The sequence below is a fragment of the Lepidochelys olivacea genome, assembly GCF_965140295.1.
Source record: "Lepidochelys olivacea isolate rLepOli2 genome assembly, chromosome: 16".
NCBI lineage: Eukaryota > Metazoa > Chordata > Testudines > Cheloniidae > Lepidochelys > Lepidochelys olivacea.
This window is the reverse complement of record NC_140426.1, coordinates 6,935,202-6,945,981: the sequence shown is the minus strand read 5'-3', so window position 1 is coordinate 6,945,981 and position 10,780 is coordinate 6,935,202. Positions and strand designations below refer to the sequence as shown.

Sequence of the window (10,780 nt, the reverse complement as noted above, 5' to 3'; positions counted from 1 at the left end):
GTGCACGGCAGGGGGCGCTGCCCCCTCCCACCGGGCTGCGCTGCCCGGCGGCTCCGGCGCGGGGCCGTGTGCCCGGAGCGCGGCTCGCCCCGGCAGCGAGAGCCCCGGGGGCCGGGGGGCCACGTACGGAAAGGCCCCTTAGCCGGTGCCGGGCTGCTGCGACCCCCGCGGCCAGCGTGTGTCCGCTCAGCCGGGGGGCGGAGAGTTCTAGGCTGGCCGCAGCCCGATCGGACAGGCTGGTCTAACGGCAAAAAAAAAAAAAAAAAAAAAATCTGAATTCCTAGCTGGGTTCGCTCGCTCCGCTATACCGGGGCAGTCGCCCTTTTTTGCCCGCCCAAGATGCCTGGCCGCTCGGAGGGATTCCCGGGGTAGCTGTACTGGAATCGAGAGCTTGTCCGACGCGTGCAGGGGCTCTCAGTCGGGGAACGTGTAGCCCTAATGGGCGCAGAGGTCTTTCGGGGGCACATCCACCCAGCTAGACGTTTCCCTAGTTTTACAGCAGGCTACATGGCGAAGTCAGTGCGAAGTCAGTGGGGGAGGTTTAGGTTGGATATTAGGAAAAACTTTTTCACTATGGGGGTGGTGAAACACTGGAATGCGTTACCTAGGGAGGTGGTGGAATCTCCTTCCTTAGAGGTTTTTAAGGTCAGGCTTGACAAAGCCCTGGCTGGGATGATTTAACTGGGAATTGGTCCTGCTTTGAGCAGGGGGTTGGACTAGATGACCTTCTGGGGTCCCTTCCAACCCTGATATTCTATGATTCTATGAACTAACACTTCCTACAATGACTTGGTTATGCTGCTCTGTGTACTACGCGCTGAAAGGTAAGTGCAATGTTTATATTCCAATGGATTTATTTTATACTTCTGTGGAAAAATGAGAAACTTGGGGGTCCGCAAGACCAGTCAGCCTCCTGAGAGGGGAGAGCCGCCGTTCTAGTGTAGACTAGGCTCAGAGTCCTAATGATTCTTATTTACTGGAGAGACCAGATTTCATAAGGAGCTGGGCTGTATTGCTGGGAAAGGTCCGTTGCTTATTTAACAGCCTTCTTTATCTTCTAAGGAAATGGAATGGTTGTTTTGTGGTACAAAGATACATTTCACATGAGAGAAAACTAGACTGTGACAATCATAGCCCCCCAAACACAAACTCAAAGGGCTTGTCTACATTTGAAAGTTAATTCAGATTAAGGTAGAGAGTGGATTTAAAGCATAATCGCTATTCTGGATTAACTCCATGTGTAGACAAGCCCTAACGGCCAGCCAGCAGCCTATTTTCAAAGGGAAATTGAGACATTTTCAGTGGCTTTGTGCAGAACAGGAATCAAGCTGAAGTGGACATTGGTAACCAAATGGGTGGACTGTCTCATTAGTGGTGACTCTGCACACAGCCTCTGTACCAGCACCAAAGGACCTGAAGAAGGAACATTTCTCCTTAACTTCAGCCTCCACAGCTCCACTGAAATACTTAGTAGTTGCAAACAAAGGCCCTGATCCTGCAAGTTCCTTGGCCAGGATGGTCCCTTGCACCCCTGGAGTGTAACTTGAAGAGTCAGCTCCTGAAACCTGCTCTTTGCTCTGCTCCTTCACATACTAGCTCTTTTACTGTTGAAAAACCTCCTGCAAGGTTCTGTAAATCCAGATCTGCACCCACCCACTAACATTAGGGGTTAAAAGGAAGCCACCTTGGCTGATGAAGGCTAACTTTTGAGGGCTCATTTCCCTGGACTAAAAGAAGAGAAGAGACAATGGGCAATAAGTACACAGCATGCTGTGGAAGAAATAAAGTGACTGCTCCATCCAACTGTCATTTAGAAAAAGATTAAGTCTCACATTTTCCACCACAGGTGCCTAGAGTTAGGGGTGAGATTTTCAACAGCACCCCAGAGTGTTGGGAGCGCATACCCCATTAGAAGTCTCTGGGACTTTGTGCTCCAAGCTTGCTTAAATGATTCTGGAAATCCACTTCTCTTAAAATATATATATATATCTTGAGGGATCTAAATAATTGAACTCTGTACCTTTCACATTAGGCCAATGGGAGGTATCATTCCCATCAAAGGGAGCTGAGGCATGGTTAAGCACTTCCAAGTATCATCCCGTTCATTTAGGTGCCTGACTTGGGACATCCCAACTGGAAAATGTTGGCCTCAGTTCATTTTTCTAAGGTTTAAACCCAGAGCAAGCATATAAGAATTAGCTCTGTAGGATCAACACCTCCTGAGCCTGGCCCATCCAAAGTGTACTGCACACCAAGCTTGAAAACCCGACACCCTTCTGTTCGAAAGAAGGTGGAGGGAAACAGGTTCTCAGACACCTTCTCTGGTCTCTGATTGGCCAGCATGATGAGGAACAGGCTGCTCCAACATGTGCCCCCAAGAGGCGCTCTCCTCAGCTTCCAGTCTGTACAGGTGAGAGTGTAAACAGGCCACCAGAGGCCTCACTTCTATGCATGCCATAGCTCCCTGGTGTGTCTCCTGGAGTCAAGCCTGTGATGGCGCAAGCATGTCTCCAGCCGTGGATGCTGTTTACCATAATGGCAGAGAGGAGCACCCTGTGGGACCTGAACAGCAGTGGTGGGAATGAAGGCAAAGTCTTCCTGTGCCCTGGGTCAGCAAAATGCTGCTGGAAATTAACATGTAGGAAAACAGGAAACATTTGACCTTTCATGCATTTTTTATTATTCATACACCAGAACATACAGCACCAGCCTTTGGCATTCCAGTTGTAGTAAAGGCATTATTATCCTTGACACCAAATTTCTTTGGATAATCAGGAGTTTATGTAATCATTTGGCCATGCAGCAGATAACTCCAGTTATCTGAGCCCTCTTATGTACAATCCATTCTGAAATCTTACCAATACATGAGAGGTTGCAGGGGGAGCTGACAGCATGTGTCTGCATGAAGTTATATGAGTGATCTTTGTACTGGTACCTGCTTCAGCACCCGCAGTCTTTAATGAGCCACTCCCAGATACAGCCTGCTGCTTAAACAAGAGCAGTTTCACTTCCTCATACAGGAAAGGTAGAAAAACAGCCCTTTGTTTACTGCAGGAGGCATATGATCCTGTTAGTGAGTCTTGAGCACAGGGACTTTTGCACACCTGCACAGACCAATTATGCTCAGCTGCACAGAAATTTCTTCAAAGCAGGAGGATTTAGTGTTTGTTTTGGATAACATCAGTGTGCTGCTGTACAAAAGATCTGCCTCTGTCCCAAAGAGTTTAGACTCTGAAGGAAACAGAAAGAGAGTTTGGAGATGCAGGAAGAGCTAATGATTTGCCACATCCTGACACTACAAAGCTCAAATGATATACAGATATTTTCACTTTCCCAAGTTAACCTGCTACCTGGCTGTTGTTAGGTGGTTAGGTCCTTGTAGGCATCATTGAAGTGGGGGCTAACAAGAGTCTGTATTTGCAGAATGAAAATTAATGTGACCACCATGCATACTCAAATGCACTCACCAGGTAGTGTTTGGTTAGTTCTGATAACAATGCGTGGAAACCTTTCGGACACACTGGAATTCTGCTTTATCAAGATCATCCAGCCATCAAGGTATTAATCCCGTGCACATCCTGTGGTATGCGAACCAAAGCACTACCATCAAGGGGTCCCTCTGAATTCCACACAGCCAAGATCTATTAGCAAAGACTGCATGGCACCACTGGGCTGAGGACTCAACTGTGTAATAGCAGGGTGCAGAAGCAGGACATGCTCACCGATGTGACAGCAGAGGGGTACTGACTAATCCCACACAGCCCCTGCTGAGTCAGGGGGCCAGACTGCCTGGCAGTCCAATCCCATACAGCCCCCATCCCTGCGAGGGGACAGGACTGCCTGGGTGTATTGTATTGGGGGGAGGGATAGCTCAGTGGTTTGAGCATTGGCCTGCTAAACCCAGGGTTGTGAGTTCAATCCTTGAGGGGGCCATTTAGGGATCAGGGGCAAAAATCAGGGATTGGTCCTGCTTTGAGCAGGGGCTTGGACTAGATGACCTCCAGAGGTCCCTTCCAACCCTGATAGTCTATGATTCTAATAGGTCATTTTCCATCTCTCCCATGTACCATTCTCAGATATGTTTACCTGGTCCAATGCAGGGCTTTCCATTTAGTTCAGGCCCATGAAACTTTCTCTGTCTAGTTGGAAAATCTCAGCTTGTTTTCCTTGGGTACTAAGGCAACATTAGTACTCTTCCTCAGCAGTTCACAGGCATGAAATAAAGATTATGAGATGCTGATGACCTGCATGTTACTGCCTTGAAAAACACTAGAGAACCTGGATTTGTGCAGGAAATGGCCCATCTTGATTATCATGCACATTGTGTAGAGAGTTGTCACTTTGGATGGGCTATTACCAGCAGGAGAGTGAGTTTGTGTGGGGGGGGGTGGAGGGTGAGAAAACCTGGATTTGTGCTGGAAATGGCCCAACTTGATGATCACTTTAGATAAGCTATTACCAGCAGGACAGTGGGGTGGGAGGAGGTATTGTTTCATGATCTCTGTGTGTATATAAAGTCTGCTGCAGTTTCCACAGTATGCATCCGATGAAGTGAGCTGTAGCTCACGAAAGCTCATGCTCAAATAAATTGGTTAGTCTCTAAGGTGCCACAAGTACTCCTTTTCTTTTTGCGAATACAGACTAACACGGCTGTTACTCTGAAACTACAGGAATATACACAGCTGCACAGCCTCCTGTATTAGATGCACCTGGAACCAGTTTAAAAAAAAAAAAGGCTGGAGGGGGAGGAACAGAATAAATACTTTAAAACAAAGAAAATAAGAATTGGAGTTGCAACAAAACTTAAGATCCTGTATCCTTCACTCACCCCGTTTGAAAGAGCACAGTGGGGGAGAGGCGGGGAAGCAGAACCCTTCCAAAATCAAAGGAAATTAACATAGACCACATTTTTAAAATTTTGGGAACATGCAAACAAAGTTTATATTCCCAAATATGAAGAGTGACATATCCACAGTTGCACATAGGAACAGTTACTAAGCAGTAAGAAAGTGCAGTATCAAACATCAGTTGAGAGGCACCACAACAGCTGAGCAGAACATGATCCATCCTCCAAACAGAAATGCAGTACGCAGAATGAATGACACTAAAAATAATGGTAGAGGGCTATCTCAAATTCCCAGCAAACAGGAAAACAGCCAGTTACTTTATAGTCCACTGACCCTAGGCACTGAAGTAGCTATGAAATGGGGGAAATATTCCCATTGGCTGCAATTATGAGACTCTCAAAGCAGAGTAAGGGATGAACACACACTTCAGAACATCAGGCTATTTGGCAATTCAGAGTCTCCTGTACTGGGAGTTTCTTATTCTTGTATATTCAACACACTGATCTGCACAGAAAACACCCCTGTCAAACTGCTTCAGTTCTTGTTCTATAAAGACTGGGTTTTTTTCCTGTCTGAGGTCATGAACCCTGCATACATGTTGGAGCACAGGTTTTCACAAACTGATCGTGTGGGACTGGTACACCAACAGCTGCATATGCTTTTCAGCTATCAAGTCTGTGGCAGATTTAACTAACCCAGAGCAGGGGTAGTCAATTATTTTTTGTCAAGCTCCAAATTTCTTGGTCAAGACATAGTCAGCCCTAGAGTTACACACATTCCCAGGCAATGGTTACAAGTACTGGCTTTCTAAAGAAGAGAGCTTATAAATGAGACCACTAAATATCATCTATACATTTTTATTACAAAACAAGTGACATTTTAACATTAACACCAAGGTGTGACATGCACCTTAGATGAATGACACAACATAAATATATGTTTTGGGGAAACACAGGGCCAATATTATGTAATAATTTAACGAAGTACAAAAGCGTCTTCTCACACCTCAGATTTACATGGCCAAAGAGATTTACTACAAAGTTGCCAAAAACTAAGCCGCAAAGCTCGATTAACTCTTCGGTTGGGGTGAATACTTCCGTGCTGGGGTAGCAGGTTCAAACCCTCGGTGCCCCGGTTCTTCAGTTTACTCTGCAGGCTCGGATCATGAGGAGCTGGAGCAGGATGAAGACGGGGGACATAATGAGTCCATACCAGAGCTCCCTGGTCTGCTCTACTAGTTTCTGACATAAGAGCATTTCAAAGACGAACTTGAGGCTCAGGATGGTGAGGATCCAGAAGAGGCGAAGGACCGCCAGGCGCTTCTCCCCGTCCTGGAAGAGCCGCACGGAGACGATGGTGGTGAAGTACGTGCTCAGGCCGTCGGCAGCGAAGAAGGGGATGAAAACTTTCCACCAGGACAGCTCCGCGCCGCCGTTATCCACCTTCAGCGCGAGCAGGACGGAGAAGACCAGCAGCGCCAGGACGTGCAGGAAGATTTCGAAGGTGGCAAAGCCCAGCCACTGGACCAGCTCCCGCAGCGAGAACAGCATCGCGCCGCGGCCCGGCCCCAGCCTGGGCCCGGGTCAGCGCAGAGCCCGGCCCGCGGACAGGCCGCCCACGGCCGCCGTCGCTCCCTGACTTCCGGCCCCCCCCGGCGGCGCACGCTGATGCCGTCACCGGAAGCGGAAGGCGCGCGCCGCCGGCCGCACAGGTGGGTCCGGCCGGGCGGGTCCCGGCGCGCCTGCGGGGTGGCAGCGCGGGGCAGCCCGGCGGGCGCAGCCGGGCCGGGAGGGCGCTCCGGGCGCAGAGGCAGGGCCGCGAGTCCGGCGGAGCAACCGGCGCTGAAGCGGGTGGGCGGTTGAGTGTCCTCCCGGCAGGGCCCCTGGGTAGGGAGCGGACCGAGGACGCAGCCCTGGGGCGCCCCTGCCGAGGGCTGGTGGGAGGGCGGCGAGGATCCGCCCGAGGACACGCTGAAGGACCGATTGCGGAGGCGGGGGGGAGCCAGGGAGGACGGTCACAAGCCAAGGCGGGACAGGGAGTTCAGAAGAGGAGTCTGTAGGTTTTTCCCTACTGCTTAGACCTCGGTATCAGCGATTGCAGCCCGGCCGCGTGTAACAAGACCCTTACTTGAGGCTAAATTAGCTCTGTTAAAAGAACAGGAGGCCTTGTGGCACCTTAGAGACTAACCCATTTATTAGAGCATCAGCTTTCGTGGGCTACAGCTCACTTCATCGGATGCAGCTCACGAAAGCTGATGCTCTAATAAATGGGTTAGTCTCTAAGGTGCCACAAGGCCTCCTGTTCTTTTTACGGATACAGACTAACACGGCTGCTACTCTGAGACCTGTCATTAGCTCTGTTGTTACACAGTGGAGAGAGGCAGGGTCAAGGTGGTGCTTAAGGCCCTCAGAAGGGGCCCACGCTACCGGTACAAATACCGGGCCCCAGCCAACTGTGTCAAAAGCGGTAGATAGGTCAGGGCAGACGGGGGCGGAGCATTGCATTGCTGTTCTTTACACTAACTGCAACGTTTCTGTAAGGAGTTTTGCCTTCAAGTTGCTGATATGTGCTCTCTGCCTTAATGCCCCTGTCACAAAGGTTTGTCCGGCCATCACCTACCTTAACTTCACTTATCATTTCTGTACTTTAATACTCACGCTTTCTTAGCTGTGGGCTTCCTGGTAAGGGGGTTTGTAATGGCTTTGTCACCTACCAAACTTAACTCTAGGTTTATTTATTTCATTTTGTAGAGGGACAAAAAGATAAAAGCATCTGTTATAAATAAAAAAGCATCTATCATAAATCTCTCATAAATAAATGCAATCTAGATGGAGCTGCTATAAGGTGGGTGCAAAACTGGTTGGAAAACCGTTCCCAGAGACTAGTTATCAGTGGTTCACAATCATGCTGAAAGGGCATAACGAGTGGGATCCTACAGGTATCAGTTTTGGGTCCGGTTCTGTTCAATATCTTCATCAATGATTTAGATAATGGAATAGAAAATACACTTATAAAGTTTGCAAAAAGAAAAGGAGTACTTGTGGCACCTTAGAGACTAACCAATTTATTTGAGCATAAGTTTTCGTGAGCTACAGCTCACTTCATCGCATGCTTATGCTCAAATAAATTGGTTAGTCTCTAAAGTGCCACAAGTACTCCTTTTCTTTTTGCGAATACAGGCTAACATGGCTGCTACTCTGAAACTTATAAAGTTTGTGGACAATACCAAGCTTGGGGGAGGAGGCGGTTCCAAGTGCTTTGGCAGATAGGATTAAAATTCCAAATGATCTGGACAAACTGGAGAAATGGTCTGAAGTAAATAGGATGAAATTCAATATGGATAAATGCAAAGTACTCCAGGAAGGACCAATCAGTGGCACGCATACAAAGTAGAAAATGACTGCCTAGGAAGTAGTACTGCAGTAAGGGATCTGGGGGTAAGAGTGGACCATAAGCTAAATATGAGTCAACAGTGTAACGCTCTTGCAAAAAAAGTGAATATCATTCTGGAATGTAGTAGCAGGAGTGTTGTAAGCAAGACACAAGAAGTAATTCTTCCACTCTACTCCACTCTGGTTAGGCCTCAAGTGGAGTATTGTGTCCAGTTCTGGGTGCCACATTTCAGGAAGTGTGTGGGCAAATTGGAGAAAGTCCAGAGAAGAGCAACAAAAATGATTGAAGGTCTAGAAAACATGTCCTATGAGGGAAGATTGAAAAAATTGGGTTTGTTTAGTCTGGAGAAGAGAAGACTGAGAGGGGAAATGTTCACAGTTTTCGAGTATGTAAAAGGTTGTTACAAGGGGGAGGAAGAAACATTGTTTTTCTTGACCTCTGAGGTTAACCTTGGAGACACTGTAAAGTTGGCAGAACCACATTCCGTTGTCCAGGTTGGGATACCCTATGTCCTGCCTGCCCGCCGTAAGAACATAGTTTCAGCACATTTGTAATTTTGCGTTTTTCCTGTAAGATACACCACACACTAATATTAATGATCAGTGAGTTGTGAGTTTTCTGGTGGTATATTACATTGTATCATTTGGGGTATATATCATAGCAACAGTATGTTAGGTGTAGTGTGTATGTCAGGCCTGACAGGTGTTGCTGCCATAGAGCAGTGAGCCACCTCTGTGTGTCAGCCCCTCATGGAGAATGCCCTGTCAGCAAATCCCTCTCATTTATCTCTAGGAGACTCTAGCTCAAGCCCCTCTGCTGACGGTCCCTGTGGCAGAATATCTCTGGGAGAGAAGACGGGTGTCTCACAGAGGCAGATCCCATAGTGAGATACTTCACAAACAGGTGGTCGACTTCTATGTCATATTCGGTTTTCAGATGGATTTAAAATATATAGCACACTGCACCAGTTTAGTCTTGGGGTGACAAAGGCATAGATGGCAATTGCAAAATCCTCATCCAGATGAAGTTGTCAGAATCTCCTGGCTACACATAAGTGGGAGGAGGTGGATGGGAGCCATCCTGGTAACTTACTACCTGGTCAAACAGCCAGACCCCTGGTCTGGGGGATAGGAGGAATGTGGTGGACATAATTTATGTACATGGACTTCAGCAAGGCTTTTGATACAATCCCACATGACATTCTGATAGGTAAGCTGGAGAAATATGGGTTTGGCAGAACTACCATTAAGTGGATACATAACTGGTTAAAGAACCACAAACAAAGATTAACTATTAATGGGATGATGTCAAATTGGAGGGAGGTCTCAAGTAGGTCCCACAGGGGTCTGTTCTAGGTCCGGTGTTTAACATCTTTATTAATGACCTGGATGTAGGTCTAGAGAGCATCCTGATCAAATTGGCAGATGACAAAAAGCAAGGGGATAGAGCTACAATTCAGAGGGATCTTGATAAATTGGAGAACTGGGCTATAGACAACACAATGAAATTCAACAAAGACAAATGTCAGGTGCTAACTTAAGGAAGAAAAACCAAATGCACCTATACAGAAAGTGGGGAAACTGGCTTGGCAGCAGCAATGCTGAGAAGGATCTGGGAGCGGTGGTGGATCACAACCTCAACATAGTCAGCAGTGCAATGCTGTTGCAAAAAAAGCAAATGCAAGTTTAGGTTGCTTTAACAGAGCAGGTCACGGGAGATGATAGAGTACTACTCAGTGCTGGTTAAGTCTCAGTTGGAGGACTGTCCAATTTTGGTCACCAATGTATAGAAAGGCTGTAGAGAAACTGAGGAGGATCCAGAGGCAAACAACAAAGATGATCAAAGGGATGGAATGCTGGGCATGTGAGCAAAGTTCTGAAGGGACAGGGTACGTTTAGTTTGGAAAAATGGAGATTAAGGGGGGACACGAAAGCAGTCTTCAAATATTTGAAAGGCAGCCATAAAAAAGATGGAGAAAAGTTGTTCTCTCTTGCTACTGTGGGCAGGATAAGAGGCAATGGGTTCAATCCCCATCGCTATGGGGAGGAGATTGGGTTCATTGCTTCTCGTGAAGCCTCAGGGGCACTCCGAGAACCTGCTGCCCCTTCCCTGCTGCAGCTGCTCAGCAGACCCTGCCCCCCCCCCCTCGGCTGCCTGCTGCACTGAGGTGGGGGGAAGAGAGTAGCTCCAGCTGCTCAATCAACTGCTTCTCTGCTGGGAGCCCCAGGGAGAACTGGGCAGGGCAGGGCCTTGACTGGCTCTGCCTGAGCCTAGGGCAGCCTTGGGCACCAGATGGCTCCCTGCTCCCACACCAGTGTTCCCTCTAATTTTTACCACACATGTGCGGAATGAATTTTGTTATGGGCACCAATATGGAGGTGATGTATGACATGATCCTGTTGACACATCACCTCCATATTGGTGCCCACAACAAAATTCATGTGGGGGTGGGGCCAAGGGGTTTGGAGTGTGGGAGGGGGCTCAGGGCTGGGGCAGAGGGTTGGTGTGCGGGGCGGGTGAGGGCTCTGGCTGGGGGGGGA

The 10,780-nt window shown here is 48.1% G+C and overlaps 2 protein-coding genes across 8 annotated transcripts in view; one reads left to right on the top strand and one right to left on the bottom strand.

The window, feature by feature from the left end:
• The first annotated feature begins 748 nt into the window (after positions 1 to 748).
• NDOR1 (NADPH dependent diflavin oxidoreductase 1) overlaps positions 749 to 10,780 on the top strand; it is a 47,296-nt gene continuing 37,264 nt past the window's right edge. The window contains exons 1-2 of one of the 7 annotated variants that reach the window (XM_084650258.1): positions 749 to 824; positions 9,033 to 9,143. The gene's annotated coding sequence lies outside the window, so the exon portion shown is untranslated. The other 6 variants (XM_084650255.1, XM_084650256.1, XM_084650257.1 and 3 more) reach the window with 6 other exon arrangements.
• On the bottom strand, positions 5,689 to 6,506 carry TMEM203 (transmembrane protein 203). Its single transcript, XM_084650262.1, has one exon. It carries the CDS (start codon positions 6,395 to 6,397, stop codon positions 5,987 to 5,989), a length of 411 nt encoding a protein of 136 aa, XP_084506388.1. The 5' UTR covers positions 6,398 to 6,506; the 3' UTR covers positions 5,689 to 5,986.